The 17,825-nt window shown below is 40.6% G+C and overlaps 1 protein-coding gene across 1 annotated transcript in view; it reads right to left on the bottom strand.

Annotated features, from left to right (window-relative positions):
• Nucleotides 1-2,110: 2,110 nt before the first annotated feature.
• The window catches only part of extl3 (exostosin-like glycosyltransferase 3), a 37,921-nt gene continuing 22,206 nt past the window's right edge, over nucleotides 2,111-17,825 (bottom strand). Inside the window, exons 2-7 of the mRNA XM_072446326.1 lie at nucleotides 11,698-13,881; nucleotides 11,174-11,516; nucleotides 10,315-10,442; nucleotides 7,948-8,092; nucleotides 7,342-7,470; nucleotides 2,111-5,403 (exon numbers count right to left, since the gene is read on the bottom strand). Coding sequence (XP_072302427.1) covers nucleotides 5,194-5,403; nucleotides 7,342-7,470; nucleotides 7,948-8,092; nucleotides 10,315-10,442; nucleotides 11,174-11,516; nucleotides 11,698-13,490 — 2,748 coding nt within the window. The 5' untranslated portion in view covers nucleotides 13,491-13,881 and the 3' untranslated portion in view covers nucleotides 2,111-5,193. The remainder of the gene's footprint in view (nucleotides 5,404-7,341; nucleotides 7,471-7,947; nucleotides 8,093-10,314; nucleotides 10,443-11,173; nucleotides 11,517-11,697; nucleotides 13,882-17,825) is intronic.

Genomic DNA, 17,825 nt, shown 5'->3' with positions numbered 1-17,825 from the left:
TTTGATGTGGTAAATAGAGAAAGAAAGAAAAATCTAAATTAAGGATTTCTGTTCAAATACTGTTAGACCAACTACTACTACTCGTATTGCTTTACTGCCATCATACAGATTTTTTAAATAAAGTTTGTCGGAAAAATATTTTTGATTAAGGTCATGTTAAAAATAACCTTGTCATATTGGAGTTGTTCTTGTTTTGCCTGGGATGTTACACAGTCGTCATGGAGACTAAAGTACATGACACCATCAGGTCAGATCTGTGGAGAGGCGACCCCATTCACAGTGAGAATACAGCCTAATAAAACATGTCTTATTGGATGAATGCAAGATAAAATCCCAGGCAAAACAAGACGTTCTCTATGAAAGAAGCAGGTGTTACATAATGCGCCTTTAATACTGTTTGTCAAGCTGTTCCTTTATATTCTTCATATGCTTTGATTCGCCTTTTTTTTTTTGGACATTTCGGTATTTGTATATCTTATTTTAAAATTTAAAATAGTGTATGCATAAAACGCTGCTATGTTTTGGCACTTGGTTTTCAGCTTCAAGAGTCTGGCGCCCTCTGCTGGCACCAATGGGGTGTGAAAACTATCAACATGACTATAATTTAGTGTTGGCTTTCTATTACTTACATTGAAAGTTGAACATCTTCAGAGGGAGAAAGCTTCACCTAAAATACTCCTCCAGCTACGTTTGGTGGGGGAAACATGTTTACGGTCACCTTGAGCACCATCTGTACCTTTTACGCTGGTTTAGAATGAGCAGATTTTTGGTCCTCTCCTCTGACAGCTCAGCCAGGTTCATTCATGTAGAAACAAGGTGCTCCTGCTGAGGACCAATGTGCTGGAGCCTGCTCACTCTATAAATCTGACAGCGCCTGAGGAGCTGCAGTCAGACGGTGGAGTAAAGGACTGGTGTATATCCTAATGTCAGTGTGATGTCAAGCTAAATCATCTGCCAACGTGGTGAGAAAATGGCACTTGAAATGCCCTCCACTGATCAAAGTATATTCTTATCTCAGATGAGGAACAATGCCATTCGACAAATTTGATATTATAGGTGTTATTAGTGAGTGTAAACTAGTGAAAATCCCCAAAACAATTATTGCATTGAATAGAAATGCAAAATATCTCTCTTAAGTGACACATAGAAGTGCAACAAGCTGAATTTGTGCTTTCACTTATCAGAATGCTTATGTTTTATAAAGTAAAGTGGAAATAAAATGGTCATTGCCGGATCCATCACCATGGACAATTTACAGGGAATTTTCTGCCCCTTTGCAACCCTTTAGCTCAAGTAGATGTGACTTTTCACAGTGCAAAGATGGACTGCACTTAAAAGGCCCCGTGCCTCAGTGTGTGAACCACGACCACTGGCCCTTTGAATGTTATGACGTGTTATGAAAAGCATTTGTTGAAGTCACACCCATGTTTTACAGTGAGGGAGGAGTCTATATTCTTGTCTGTGCTGCTGGGGTCACAACAGCTGAGCACAACCAACGCTCCAGATATGCATCGAAACTGACCCTTTGGTTTAAGCAATAACAGTCAGCATCACACCATTAATGTCCTCAAGTTGGATCAATTATATATTCATAAATAAAATAAATTTACCATGTCTCAAAATCAAGAAGAATAAAGTTCAAGCAAAGCAAAGATCACATTTCACTTTTTGTTCACTTGATTTTGTTTATTTAGCCTATTATTGAAAGTGTCCATGGGTTTCAAAGCGATGAAAGTGTGGTACTGTTGCCATAGCGATTATAAAAAATCGAAAAAAGTACTCAAAATGCCTCTAAACGGGAAGCTGAAACAAATGAAACTGATCACTCAAAAGGAAATATTAAATTGAAATAGATATTTTACTTCAATTCAAAGCAGCGGTATTGGTTTTGGGTAATTAATCAATCATAAACTATATTAACTATGTAAAAAGGTGACATTATTTAAAGTCAACAGTTTGTATTATTTTATATTTCCCCATAATAATAAATCCATGTTTTTGATGTTAGATAGTAAAACAGAGTAAAATTAGGGGTAAAAATGAAATAAAAGAGAGCTTTTTCAGGTTAAATTATATTAAAAATGTGTTGTGTTGTATAAATAACGACTCATTTGTAGTTGAACCATTGTAACATTTATTTCCATTCATTTGGCCTTCACTCAGTGTAGAACAGCAGCACTGCCGATGGTCGACAAAACCAGACCCACGTTTAACCGTTTTCGAGCTGTGGAAAAGCAGCTGTGACACTGAGGAGAGCGCGAGCAGTGGAAAGAGCCATTACCTGCCCCCGGCAACAAACTGACAAGGGATTAGAAGGTTCATGAAGCTGGAGTTAAAAAGAGGGGCAAGGAGGCAGGTTACAGCTGAACGGTGTGTGTTATAGAGCACAAAAGATCCTATAACTTTGAAATAAAGACAGCAGGTCAAAGACGGCTCAGCCTGGGCTTAACTCATGAAATATTTTAGAACATAATTACAGCTGCTAGTACATTTATTTGGGGCAAAATCGTTCACGAGCGTCTTTCCTCACAGTTTTGTGGATTTCAGTAAAGAAAATAAATAGGGAAAATGCAATGAAATTCAGTTCTAAATGTTTGCCCCGCCCACTTAGTCCCTGCTCCTGCTTTAATGTTGCACCATGACAGAAACGAGCGCCTGCTGGTCCGAGACAGTTGCTTTCTTATGGTTCTTGTCAACATCTTGCCCAGTTGGTCACAAACGTCTGTCACACCTGGATTTTATTTTTAAGTCTTGGCTTTTGTCTCCCAGTCCAGGCTGAAACTACCGACAACATACAATTTCACACTCAACGGTGTTATTCATTTCAAGTGTAATAAAAGTGATTTGTGACGTTTTCTTTTCATTGGCACAGCTGTTTTTCCACGGCCCTGCGCACGATCTACTGTTCTGTTATTGCATTATAACATTTTATAAAAACCCTTTCCATAATATATTCAATAAATATACAGGGACTGCAACATTGTTCAAAATAAAAATTACAACTAGGGCCTCGTTCAAAAAGAGCCTTTTGAATTATTTTTTTTTAAAGGGACTTAAAGCTTTGTCAAAACACAAACAAAATCTGACAAATTGAGAAGGAATAGAGAATTTACATTTTTTTTCAGTTTGGTGTTGGGTCAAGTACCGAGCAGCTCCCTGTAAGACATCGTACCATTTGGCAAAGAAAACATTCATGAAATATGTCAAGAAAATAAAATGCTGTCAATACAAAGCAGCTTTCCTGTTTGAGAAACTTTAAATAAAAGACACCATCCAGCTTCTGTTATTGTGCTTTTCAGTCATTACCTCCTAAAACCATGATTGATAATCTGTAATATTTACGGACCATTTTCAAAACCGCTCTTGTTTATGTGACAAACAATTTTGGCAGCTCATGATTTGAAAACATTTGAGATATTTTACAATTTTTTACGGCACAGAGGTCTCAAATTCTTGCATTACCGAGGCGGGCCATAATTGCATTTTAAATGTTTTTGTATGTAAATTGAAATTGGGATTATGCTTTAACCGTTTTATGGTTTATCCTATTGTGTAATAAAAAAAGTGAATTTGGTCAGTATTAAATGTTTATAGTAAATGTTTTTAGGTGATGATTATAAAATGGATATTGGGACTAGATTTGGACAGCAAAATGAGGAAAATTGACCACTACTGGCCCACGTGCCGCCTGTTTGAGACCCCTGCGCTGAAGTAACAAGATGGTCGCTGGTTCTCCGTCAGTCATGAGGCATTATGGTGACGTTGTAATGAATTCCTTCTCCTATATGAACACGTGGAAATGCGCTCTACCCTCGTCTACGTGTCCGACTGTGCGCACCATCTCCCATTGGGCAGTACACATTTACACAGCATAATAATTAAAAAAAACACGATTGCTCAATAAAATACTTCACGTCAGTGCTTTCGCTGTACAAGATTTTCAGTTTGTAAAATGTCCGCGCGGTGGCTCCACAGTCTGCACAGTTTGAACAGGGCCGTTACCGTCACCGCCTGGTTTCTGTTCACGTTTTGTCGGCTCCTTAGTCGAAAACGTCTCCAGTAAATCTTCTGTACACTTGGTCCGTTTGTCTTCAGGTGCAAATGTGATCTCTGCTGTGGTCGAAGAATAGGTTGCGTTCTGAAGACAGGTCGGAATTCTATGAGAACATTTGTGTGTCGAAATACAGATGGTTTTGACCTGGTTTAAAGGACACATTATGCATAGTTTGTATATATGAGGTTTTAGAACAAAAAATAAAGTAAGCACTGAAAGCCACACATTATTTTCTACCAGTAAGGCAAGGTGTGGGTGCTAGCACTCCATCTACTGGCAATTACCATGGGGAAAGCAACAAAAGCTAGCTTGTCCAGACATGTTAATATAGTCGCACAGCTGTAATAAACATGATTTCACTTGAGAAATGGTCAGAAAATGTGATAAAAAAAACGCCTCCATATCTGTGAGGCTCAGAAGAAGCAGAGAAGTCGAGCTCGTAAACAGGATTCATTGATTAAGATATATGTCGAAAAAGTATGTTTTTCGGAACAATGTTAGAACATGGTTTAAAGAAAGTCGATTTGCATAATATGTGTCCTTTAAGGTTAGGAATAAAAACTGGCACAAAGTTGAAATCCCTTTTCTGGTGGGGGGGGCCTTGTCTCCATGGCGATGTCATTGCATTTGCCCAGAATATTAGACACTATGGCATTTTACTTTCCTACCACGAGTCTGGTGATGATTTGCGTTTATTCATTTGGTGCTTTTATTGCTCGAAGAAAACTTGGCCAATTAAAATATGCATGCTTATATGTTGCCTCTCCACAGATCCAACCTGTAATGTGGCATTAGCTGCGTAATGCCATACGGAAGTAGACGAGGCAAAGCAATGACATCAACTTTTCCTGAGGACACACTGGTGTTACACTTTTAGCAAAATGAGCATGTAAAGGATTTGTTTTGGATATTTCTCTTAAAAATAATTTGTAATAACAATATTTACCCCTGTCTTACATTTTTCACCATCATTCCAATTCCTGAACACAACCTATTTTGACATGATTTTACCCACGAATAAATCCAATCTGAGGGCAAAACAGCGGCCATCTCCTTTGCCACTTTGAGCCGTAAAGATTGGCGCTTGGTGGTCTTTCAACCTCACTTTTGGCTCTGCGTTGGACCACCTTTTCCGGGCCCTAGATGAACTTGAAGCATTTGGTTTTGTCGTGCGGTAGACGAGTCTTGAACAGCACCGAGTCCACCCTGAACTGTGTGTAGAGCAGGGGCATGTAGCCGTAGACCTTGACAAAGAAGTTGATGCACTTGTGTCTCTCGTGGAAGTGCGAGTCGTCGTGGGAGAGGGCCTGGGGGCAGCCGGGGCAGCGGAAGGTCCAGCGGGAGGTCACCTGACGTGAGAGGAGACAAGACAGGGAGGTTTACAGGAGGCGGGGTCAAAGGCTCCATATGGCGCCTTTAGTTTGGTTCAATTCACACGCTAAAGTAATCTTGCATTTTACATTTGTAGCTCAAAACCTCAAAATATATTTTACCCCATGCTGATTGGGTGATAAACCAGGAAGAGCTCCTCTGTGTTTTTTAAAGTGCAGACAAACCCTTTTTCTAGCCATCCAATAATCATTTAGTTGCTGACTGCTACCCATGGTTTAGAACTTGATATAATGTATGTAAAAAAGCACACATGACTTTCAGTCAGGCGTTCCCTCATCAGGATTAGTGTTAGGACTCCATCTACTGGCAGCAGAGGAAATTACAAAAAGGAAAAAACAAAAGCGACATGCTAATGTCAGCACGCAGTTGTAATGAATGTGATTTGAGACAGAAATGCTCAGAGCGAGTCTGGTGATGATTTGAGGACTTAAAGACCTCCGTATTTCAACCGTTCACGTCACGATTCTAGGAAAGTTGAAGCCAATGGAAAATGTGTATAGACTTTCTTGCTGCAGGCGACAAATATAAATGGACATAATAGCGCTGCATGCTGTGCACCACCAGGATGGAGTACTTCTATAGAAGTATCCATGAGTCATATAACCAGAGTATAATACCAGAAGAAGAAACACAGCCTGGAGCCTTCACTGGACAGGACAGCTGTAATGTAATAAGCTGAAATGAGGAGATGTATGACTGTATGACATAAGTCACAACCATCTCCATGGAAACTAACATGTGGCGCCACCCTGCAAAGTTACAGGTCAGATCTGTGTGGAGGAAACCCAGCTCACAGTAAGAATGCCATTTTTATTTTTACTTTTACACTTCTTATTAAGTGTGGAATATTTCAGACAAAGCAATAACATCTCCATGGAGACAAGACAAGCAGTGGACCTTTAAACCTCCCAAAATATATTCAAAAGACACATTATAGCACAATAAGAGATATTCATTTGTTAATATCACCCACCCCTAATCCAGAACCAATATAAAAGTGTTACATAATATGAAATATATATATTTAAATATATTTAAATAAAACTAGGCAATTTAATATGTGAAACACCCACACTCAATAATGTGCCAGACTTTTCAGCAGGCATTAGATTTCAATCACCTCCTCACAGATGATACTCTCAACAATAAATTCACTCAGGACATTACAAACAGACGTGACCAGATACACTCATCTTATGTCTTGTACACTTCTGATGGAAATAATGTCCACAAACTAAGAAAAAAAGGGTTAGGGTTAAGGTGCATGAAAGATGTATGAATTGGTCCAGCATTTATAAACGCCCATTTGTGCTAGAGTCATAATCATAAAACTTCGTATCAGACAGGAAATACTGCCACGCTGCGTCACGGATGTCCTTACTTTACCTCCACAACAGAGCCATTCAATCAACAATAACTTGAGCCGGACATCTGACATTGTTATCCCAGACGTGAGTGGAACCATATTTGTAACGCAGTAAAAATGCATTCCGGCAATGAATGTCCTTTCAGTAAAACAGGAAGTGAACAATGACGTACCAACAGCAGTGGAACTAAATCAGAAGATGGAGTGAGAATAAGCTTTTAAGTTTATACAGCTGATACAAATACTTTTGCTACTGCTATGTATGCTACCATTACTATAGCTGAACAATCTGAAAAGTACATTATTCAGTTTTTCTGTTTTACGTTTTAAAGACAATTACACAAAAACTAGATTAAAAAAGTTGTAGATTCTGAATATTTAGTTCATGCTTTGATTTCCATTCATCATTGCTGCGGACTATTCAAGTTGTCACTGCGAGAAAAGGTGTGCGGGCTCAATTCGAAATGCGTCCCTCAGAGGGTACAAAACATGGCGCTCGGATACTCTGGGTGCTCTGTCCGTCACTGACCTTGATGGGCGGCTTGCGGGTGATGTGCGACACCAGGAAGTTCATGGCTATGTCTTCACAGTTGATGTATTCGTCCACCATGTCCCTGATGGCCTGGGGCATCACATACGAGTACAGGTAGGCGTAGTACTGTGGACGGCAAGGGGACACGGACTCACTATAATTAGTCTATTACCAAAGAAACGAAGAGCAGCCAACAACTCGAGAAGATTGTTGCTTTGAAACGATTTTAACTCCACTATTTCCATGTACTATGTTCATAATTAGTCAAATTATACACTACACATAACAGCAAGGGGCACACAGATACCACACCGATGGCAAAACATACACGCCTCTGAACATACAAGGCTCTATGCTTTTATGAGATAACATTCAAAAAGGACAAGGGGACACAGACTCAGTACAATTCATCTATTACCAAAGAAATGAAGAAAAAACCTACAAAACCTCCTCCTCTGAACATACAAGGCCCTACATTTTTATGAGATAACTTTCACAATTCTGATTAGTAGATATAGACATCAAAATCATCAATACACGGTACCAAAGGAGTATTTTACAATCTAAACTATAAACTAGGGGTTGAGGTTGTCTATTGTTTACCTTGTGAAAGAAGGCGGCTCCAGTCAGCACCATGGAGAGCTCGCAGGAGTAGTTGGAGTTGTAGAGCCAGGACTGGTGGTTGAGGTCCCAGGCGTGGTACCGTCCTGGGAAGCCCACAATGCGATCCCTGGCCTCCCTCCACACCCTGGAACAGTGTGAGCATTAGGCCAAACCTCACACATTATCACTCTCACCGCACACTGGACATGCCCCAATATGACCTCAGCCTGTTCTGAGTTAGACATCACGTCTCGTTGGACAGGAGGACAAAAACAATAAGGCAAAGTGCTCAAGCTGAATGTTCATGTTCACTTAGACAACTCCTCAACTTAAGACAAAATAAATATGAACTACACAGCAAATAATAGAAAGCCTTGAGGTGTATTGAACAGTATTTTTGACCAGCATTGTAGTTGCAGATTAAAGTAGGAGTTAAATTTAGAGTAAAAATGTTAAAAAATATTAGTCCCATTTTTGTGACTATAGCCCTGCGACGAGTTGGCCACTGTCCAGGCTGTACCCTGCCTAAGGCCCAAAGTTACTGGGATAGGCCCCAGTCACCCGTGACCCCTAATGGGAACAAGCGATAAAAAATTAATGAATGTACTTATTGTATGGAGAGCTTGTGTGCTCAGAAATGTATTAAATGTATTAATCTTTCTATATTGTCCGTTTTAAATGAGACCCAAAAACCACCAAAACCTTGTAAAATGTACTGCAACGCACCTTTTTCGTTCCAAAATTCAAAGTCTAAAAAATGCAAAGTACCCCCGGGGTAAGAGCTTGCGTACCCCTGGTCTGATCGCAAATTATCTTTCAGTTTTCTGGAGGTGGAGGCAAAGGTCTACTCTACTACTGTTTAAATGGCCTTGCGAGTTCACACTGAACAAAAACTGGACAAATATGCCAAATGTAAGCACGAATATCTTAGTTAGGGCTGGAAAATGTATTCAAATCAAATTATGTCTTTGCTTGAATGAGATTTACAGCTTACTGATGGATAACCAAGAATTAATACTACCGGTACATAGGAAATGAACAGATCATAAAAAAGGATATCATATCCACACTACAGTCGGGACATACATGTGACTTCTTGGTGCATACATATTTTACAGTGCAGTGTCTGTGAGGACCCTCACATATGCCACTATTCTACCTCCATCTGGTTAAAGATGACTCAGTCTGTCAAATGTCTTTTCCCTCAGGGATAATTAACTCCACATGCTGTTACAATATTTTACTAAGAAACCAGAAATGGTTTTGCTTTTTGAAAACGGTTCCAAGTCTTAATTTAGTTTGCTTAATTTATTTAACGTTTCAGAAAATTATCCTTACGGAGGTTTTCACCAAATCATGTTAAAACAAATTAAGGATAACTGCAAGTGACAGATAATAATCATTGACTAAAAACTATAATGTTAAACATTTACAAAAGAAGTGACTCCTACACCAAGGGACTGTATTTATGAAGGTGGTTTTGTCTCTCAAATGGCAACTTAAATTGAAACATAAAAATGTATGTAAATAATTTGTTTGTGGTAGTTTTAATGCTAGCTCGGTGCTGTCGTGCACAGAGCAGACTGCCACAGATAAGACACTTTGACACTAGCTGCCATGATGTTTAGCTTGATATGAAGAGGCTGCAGATCCCGTCTTGCCCCCTACACTGACAGTATACAACATAGCAACAGGTCCAAACTAGGGCTGCAATATATGAAAAAATATGAATAACCATGTTTAATATTGGGATGAAAAATGTGTGATATTTAACATAAACAAATATGTGGCATGTTTAGTTAAAAGGCCAAAAATACTAGTTAAACTGTCACAATAAAAATACAAACGAGACAAACCAAGAATAAAACGAGACATGAGTTCATTAGAGGCCAAGTCACAAGGGCGGGGCTGCAGACGGTTAAATTCCTGACAGATTCAGGTAGAATTCATGACAAATGCCCTGTGCATAAACCCCACACACACATGCAAACGGTGTGAGCGTGAGCCTGTCTGAACATGCTGCACGGGCACAACACAGCACAGAGGGGACGGCACTAAAAGTATTGCAGTTGGCTTGTTTTAAATCTGAAAACAAGCCAATTAATACAAGAAGTCAAGCGGTTACTGCCTGGTTTAGAAATGTTAGGAATGTGCAATTATTTTTTTTTTGAAAGCATGCAATTTGTAATCTTCTGTGACAATCTTAATGAGTCGCTGCACAAAATGATGGTTTCTCCTTTGATTTTAATTTGGAATTGCGGCATAACATGTTACTTTGTCCACTGGCATTCTCTTTGTTATACATAGAGACCGAGAATCTAAAAATATAGATAAGATAAACTTTACTACTTTGTATGTGTGACCAACCTGAATCCAAACATGATTTCATCGTGCCGGAGGTGTGCATCATCGTCTATGGATAGGATGGCCTCTGTCTCCACGGCATCCCAGGGCAGGAAGCGGTTGTTCAGGCTGTTTTTATCCGTGTGGACAACCTGTGATCAGACACAGAGCTGTAAACAATAGGCACGCCTTTTTTGTGGCGTTTTTAAAAGTGGAGAAAGTATTTTAAAAATGCCGTGACAGCTATTCACTCTCGTCCACAGATTTCTGCCGAGAGATCTCTCTTGAACACATGGACTAAAGTGTCTAGTTTAAAGTCTCCAAAACACTGCATAAACTCTACCAGTTCAGCTGCACGCTGAGCTAAAAAACAGCCCCTAAAGTCGATGCACATCAGTGGATCGTTTCTACAGCGACAATAAGGAGTTTAAATGAGGTGTTTTGCCCTGAAGGTAAAAACTAGTCAATGGCTGTGTGGAGAAAAAGGACAGTTGTCCGTTTCACCTCATTTACTGTAGCCTATCACCCTTTTGTCATTTGTTTACCAATTTAATAAATATAATGACAATAATGATAATGGTAACCGTACAAACTGTCTAGAAAGTGTAGCCTATTAATTTGGGTCCATTCACAATCAGAATAAATTAGTGGATTTTGTTTTTCATTCATCTCATTTTAGTATGAAATATGTCATATTATATGAAAAATAAGATTTAGTACAAAAGTAAATGCATGTGGTCATTTTAATAAAATGGCATTAACGATGGATGTTTTTTTCCTAATAATGCTCTGTATAAGGGATGTGGGCCAAGTTTTGAGATGTGAATAACGATACCCAGCCCTTAGAACTGAATGTGTTTTAACTAAGTTTTCTGTCACTCACCACAATGGGCAGACCGATGTCAGGCCACAGCAGATCTTCTGAAGGGGGCTTGGGTGAGTTCCACACCACCACCACTTTATTCAGATAAGGCAGTCCGTTCAGCCTCTCCAGAGAGTTCATGAGCACTTCCTCCCTCTCATAGGTCAACATTACCACGGTGAACTGTTCTCGAGGCATGTTCCCACCTAATGCAGCCTGGAACTCCTTACCGGACCCCCCAGTCCCACCGCCAATAGGTCTAAACCCGGTGCCTGAACCCAGAAACTTGGCCTCCGAGGGCAGTACGGGATCTAGAGGGGTGTGGGGGAAGAGGTGGAAGGGTCCTGGAGCACGATTCCACGTCCTGTACAAACAGGAATATAACTAAGTGTTGATTGTTGATGTAACAGTAAAATTATACACAAAAACCTAGTCACATGAAATAATTGTAATTTTCTATAATCTATAACAGTACATAAAATATACTTTTTCTAAACCGGCTGTATCAATTGTTCTCGACTAATAATCAATCCAAACCATCTTACCTGTAGATGTCTGACGCTGTGTAGGTGAAGTTTCGGAGGAACCGTGGCGAGGCGTAAGGGGGCTCGGTCTCCACTGGCCCCAAATCCAGGTCAGCGTTGTCAGCTAGGTTGGCGTCGGTCCCAGCAATCTTCCCAGCCTTGTGCGGGATCTCTTGCACAGGCTCCTCTTTGATTGGAGCCGCTGGGATTTGTATGCTAGTTCTGATGCCAGCTAGAATGGTATTTAAGACATTTTCGGATGTTGAAAAGTACGCTTCCCACAAGAACCTCCCCTGCCGTCGCATTGCAAGAAGGTCGTTATCCGATAAGCTACGCAACAGAAAATGTAGCTCCGTGACGCGGGGTTTTGGAACAATAATGGTTGCTTCACTCCAGCGAATTAAGTGATGGTAGGGAAGTCTTAAATGGTCACCCAAAATGACCGGAATCGCACCAACTTCTAAGGCTTCAAATAGTCTCATGCCACAGCCAGCCGAAGCTATTACCTGTCCATCTCCTGGAGCAATGACCAAAGCAAAGGTAGAAACTTTAAGAACCTCTAATCGGTCTTCCCTGATCCCGCAAAGAGACCACTCTGTTGGCAAGCTCGGTTGAGGACTCTTGCAAGTAAATTCAACCAAAACCTGATCCAAGTGGCTATCCTGAACGGCTTTTAAGGTGCCAATGATACGATCGTCGTAGTCCGCTGGTGGGTCTCCTTCGATCTCCTCTTCAAACGACTGGGGAGGCGCCTCTTGTAAACTTGTCCTTAGCGACTCCACCCTTTCCCCCTGAAAAGTGAACAAGTACTTCCTCTTGACAGGAACCTGCGGAGGGATTTCTAAAAAGTTTGGCTCTGAAAGGGCATGGACTAGCGGCGATACAACCAGGTCAAAACCCTCGCGGTACTGCTGCTCAAGGAAGGTAGACTGCGCCACTGCTGCCCTTCCCGTGCTCACGTTGTACAAGAAATTTTGGATGGTGGACGTTCTTGAGAAATGGACCAAGATGTGGTTGTGTCCGTCATTCCTCCAGTACGGAAGAGCTTTGAGCTGATTCTCCAGCTCTGTAGGAGGAGGTAGCTTGGAGGTTTCTTGGAGCTCGCCTACAAGAACAAGATAAAGACAGGCGATGCTAGGGTTGTCCGTCACATAGATGTTGCTTTTCGCTGCAGCAGCAAAAGCCTGCTTAACAAGAGGATCTAGAAGCTCCCCCCATGGGTAAGAGGCTGGGTCATACACATACACAGGAAACCCAGAGGTGATGGGACAGCGGGCATAGTCGAAGCAGGAGTGCAGGCGACACAAACGTGATGATTTTGGTGGAGGCATCCCTGGATCCTCCTTATCTGGGAACAATCTTACTGGTAGTGACAATTTGGGCTGATTTTGTGCCATCAGTTCTTTGTATGAATGCTCGGTCTGGCTGATGACATTCTTAAGCTGGAGTAGATCCTGTTTTGCGCTGTCAATGCTCCTCTTACAAGCCTCAATTCGCAGATTCAATCGTGCAATCTCGCTGTTTAGCTCCTGCCTCTTTGCCTCCAGTTGCAGCAGCTCTTCACTGACCGACTCGCGGATCCGGCATAAGTCTTGCACATGCTTGGCCTCACACAACTCTCCACCGGGGCGTGGGCCAAAGATGCGCTTGTCCGGACCACCGGCTTCGTCGATAGTAGTGAGGTAGTAGTGAGCGATGAGTGGAAAAAAGACCAAGATGAAGAAGAGCATGAAGCTGAGCCAGGTGAGACGGACGCGGCGCAGCACCCATGGCTGGCCCCCCGTCGAGCCGCCCCCTCCACCGGTACGCAGCATGTTTCAGTCCGCTCCTCGCCCTGGCAGACTTCGGCGGGCGTCAGCAGCAGCCATAATACGACCTTGTCAGTGGCAGCGGACGGACACTAATCTGAAGCAAAATGCAGGCCTCTCCTGCTGTGACGTCTCCACTGAATTTTTCAAAGGGCAAAAGCGCAAGTTTCACCTCACATTACTCTCAGAGGGGTCCAAGTCAATGGGCAGCGAAGCCATTTTAGGGGAGAAATGTTATTAAGGTCTATGTGACAACAGAGGACTGCATGTGGGGAGTTGTGCCCCTCGGAGGGTGAAGCAGGATGGGCATGGTGTTCAGTGACAGAGGGGGCTGTGTGAAAGTCTATCCCAGCAGAGCATGGCTGTATCAGTGAATTCTGTTCTTCACACCAGAAGCCTGCAGAAAAAGAAAAATCGGATCAGTCACATATCGAAAACAACTCATTTTTAGCAAAGACTTCCCACAGCCATCTCCTTTGGGGACAAAGAGAATGTACAATATTACACAAAGAGCCGATATAGTCCAGGGCGTGGCATACAGCCAAATACACCCTTGGGCATTATCCGGCCCGACTGCCACATGCGGTTTTAATACGGCCCTCACAAGTTTATGGATAATAATAAGTATGATAACTCATAATTTCTCTTTCTCCATTTTATTGTCTTAGTTGTCTCATTAATAAAGATTAAATAAAATTTAAGAATTAAATAATAGATTACATCAGTCTATATTTTAAAGACAATTTCTTGATTCGAATATAATATAATTTTTAGACAGACACACACACAGACACACACACAGACACACACACAGAGACAGACACACACACACAAACACGGCAGTTCCTGTTGTGTCATCTGGCTTTAGGCCAGTAAAATTCCAGAAGAATGGAACCGCTTTCGTTATTTCCCTTTCGTCTTTTTTCTCACTTTTCAGGTTGCCTGTTGAAGTGAAATCCAGTCATCTACACCAGACATACCTGCAGCAAACCTCCTCCTAAAGTCTTCAGCATCCTGCCCTCATCCCTGACTCGGATTACTCACAGCATCACAGACCGGCTCCATCAAACAACCAATCATCTGCATCAGACAGGCGCAGCACCCAGCGCAGCACCCGGCTCAGCTTTCACACTCAAATTACTCATGTTTGATTTCACTGCAGTGAACAATTCACCGGGAGCTTATGTAAATGATCCACCATTCATGCCTGTGGTCCTTTTCGATTGGTAAAAAGGTACGAATATTTATGGTGAGCGAGTGAATTTTAAACAGAGGAACGGGATTGCAGGTGCAGGCTTACATTTTTGCTGACATAAATGCTGTTCTTGTTAGACGAGATTGACTTCGATAAGAATATGCTCCCCCAGGCTTACTGCTGAATTTAAACGCATTTAATTACAGTACGCCGCACCGGAGACAGATAACATCTCACAAACAAACAGAAATAAAGCCATCTTTTATTCCTTCTCCTCCATGGGACCAGTGTTTTAGATGAACGAAGATTAGATTAGAGTCCACATGAAGGAGGGCATCTAATCTTCCATTGTGGCCAAGTAATGTCAACTCAAATCTAAAGAGACTAAACCAGGACTAACAAAGGGCACACTTTATATTTTACATATTTTTGCTGAATAAAAATACGAACAATGGCTCTATAATAAATATAATAAACTATTTTTACTGCCTTCAGCCATTGCCATCTCCCCTGCTAATGTTCCAATATGTACTTTTCCATACGTGAGGCTGATTTCCTCCTGAACGTGACTGCCTTGATTATAAGGATCAGGGAAACATTATTTCCCATTGCCCACTTTCCAACAATGAAAAGACTGATGTTTAAAAGCAGCAGTCTGGTTCAACCCAAGACTAATTGTTTGGAAGGAAAAGTGAGTACGGGTGAAACTCTGTGTGATTTCTGACCTTTTCCTGCTGCAGGTATCTGGTCTGAGGTGCAGACTGATCAAGGACAATAGTGATTAATGGCTGTCATTCGGGTGAGAAAGTAAGTCAAATTTGAAAATACATTTCTAGAAAGCAAACACTGAATACCTAGATTGATATTGGTGGAACTAAAAATGTACTGCTGGAGTCATTCATACACCACAAGATTAGTCCTGGTTTATTTGTGTCTTAAACCAGGCCAAGATCTGGTTCTGATTTAGTCCAGTTTTGGCTTGGTCAAAGTAGTGTATGAATAATAAGTATAAAAATGAAAAATGCTCACAGTGTTGGTCTGTTGCTGGTGCTTGTGGTAATAGCAGACAGATGTTACTGCTGCTCTTAGTCCTAATCTCCTCCTAAAACATGCTGTTTATAATCCGTGTGTGTGGGAAAAGGAGAGTCAAAATGTCTGAACTGGAGATCTTGTCGTGTTTGTCGCACACACACACGCCTTTCTCTAATGCATACCCTTTTTGATTTCATATAGGTTGTTTTATCATTGTTCATGATTTTATGTTGCACTGGATCACCAAAGCAAGTTCCTATGTTTGTAAAATATGTTCTTTCACAATGGCAAACAGTAATTCTGATTTTCTAAAATGTATCACATCATCCCAAAATTAATGATTAAAAATGATAAATAAATAATAAAGCCACTAAAAAGCACAATGTCTTCTTTCATCTGAACGGTGGCAGCTCAAAAACGCCCCGAGACTTTGTATTGACCAGTTTGGACCGTCATTTTGGAGAGAATCGATGGCAATCCTCAACTACTGCAGAGGGGAAAACAGCTAGCCCCAAAAAGATTATCGAAGCCATTGACAGCCATTTCTTCCTCGGAGAAACTAATGGATGAGTTATGTAATAAGATAACAGGTGCATAGTAACAATACAGTGAGAATTCAAAGTTGAAATGATCACAGCTATGGTAAAGGCTGCAAGTATTCAGATAATATAGCCTGATGTTCTCTGCAAGGAACGTTTAGCAGTTCAGCTTTCAGTCAAATGATAATTCTCCCACATATTTACTTACATTATGTTCCCATTCATTTATTTTCCGAAACATTCTGATTCAAATATGATTTAATAAAACTTAACTAAAACAAGAGATGTGAGATTAGGGTATAATCGTGCCGATTCAGATCACAATAAATTCATAAGAACTAGAAAAGAACACACAATCGCCCCGCTCTGAAGTTTATAGACTGTTGTCCATCTATTTGTCTAATGTCTGTGTTGTTGTCTAACAAAGAGATGGCAAATATCGACAAAAGCGTATATATCTCAATCTTTTTTGGAGTATCCTGATAACAATATCTAAAAAAAAAGAAAGGGATAAGAATCATCGCAGCAATTTTAGAGGCAAAATTAAGTCATTTAAATTCCATCTAATGCTCCAAAAAGGAAACTTCTGGCCTTTTATGTCATATGGAAAGTTTAATTTCATAAAGCTCATCATATACGAGAGAAGTGGAGATTTCATAATGCCATGGTGTCGATAATTGTGAATAATTGTTACATCACGATGAAACTTACAATAGTTGAATGATTCAAATTTGATATTGTGACTTCCTTACTTACAACTAAAAAGTTACATTTTCAAAAAGATTTCCCCTAAAGCTATAAAAGGTGATGGTAACCTAAAAAGCCCAACAGTCAACTCTCTCACGTTACAAATAATGACAGTTTAGGGGCAGACGCTGCAGTGCTTTTAATCACGAGGTCCGCAGCGTGCACAGGGGGGCTGAATGCTTAAGCGGTTCCAACCTGACGACCCAGATAAAAAATAAACTAGTGCAATGTATGACTAACAGACCAACTCAGGGCTTTACAGCAGCTGGCACAGAAGATGAGCTATTGATCATTTTTAGATGTTTTTACACAGGTTCTGATCATGTCTAAAAGTGTGAGTATAGAAATATCAGATGGAGTTATGAAAATGGATTATGGTCAAAATGCACAAAGTGTCAGTTTTGCCTCCAGTGGATGCACATTTAGGGAGTAAAATGTTTTTTTTATTTTAAGATGCACAATGTAACTTCTGGCCACCAGCTCGACTCCATGGAATGTTTCACCAGAAACAGGTTATGTAGCACAAGGACACAGGGTAGGATTAAAAACTGTGAATATAGAGTATAGAATTATAGCAAACATGCCTCAAAAAGAGCTGAACAAATGTATGTCATAAACTTTCAAATGAGAATATTTTCTTTTTCCCCCTGACAGTTAACATTTGTTTGATAAATAACCCCAACTAATACGTTTAACGATATGTTTTAACAAATTTCTGTTGGATTGACATATGGTCATATCCCCTGACTATTGTAATCGACATACTCCCTAAAAAATACTTGTCTATCCTACAAGTTAAATGCAACATTCATGTAAATATGAAAATAC

Source organism: Eucyclogobius newberryi, unplaced genomic scaffold (genome assembly GCF_026437365.1).
Source record: "Eucyclogobius newberryi isolate DKJ021-1_F unplaced genomic scaffold, fEucNew1.0.hap1 SCAF_1, whole genome shotgun sequence".
Taxonomy (NCBI): domain Eukaryota; kingdom Metazoa; phylum Chordata; class Actinopteri; order Gobiiformes; family Gobiidae; genus Eucyclogobius; species Eucyclogobius newberryi.
This window is presented reverse-complemented; position numbering and strand designations above follow the sequence as displayed.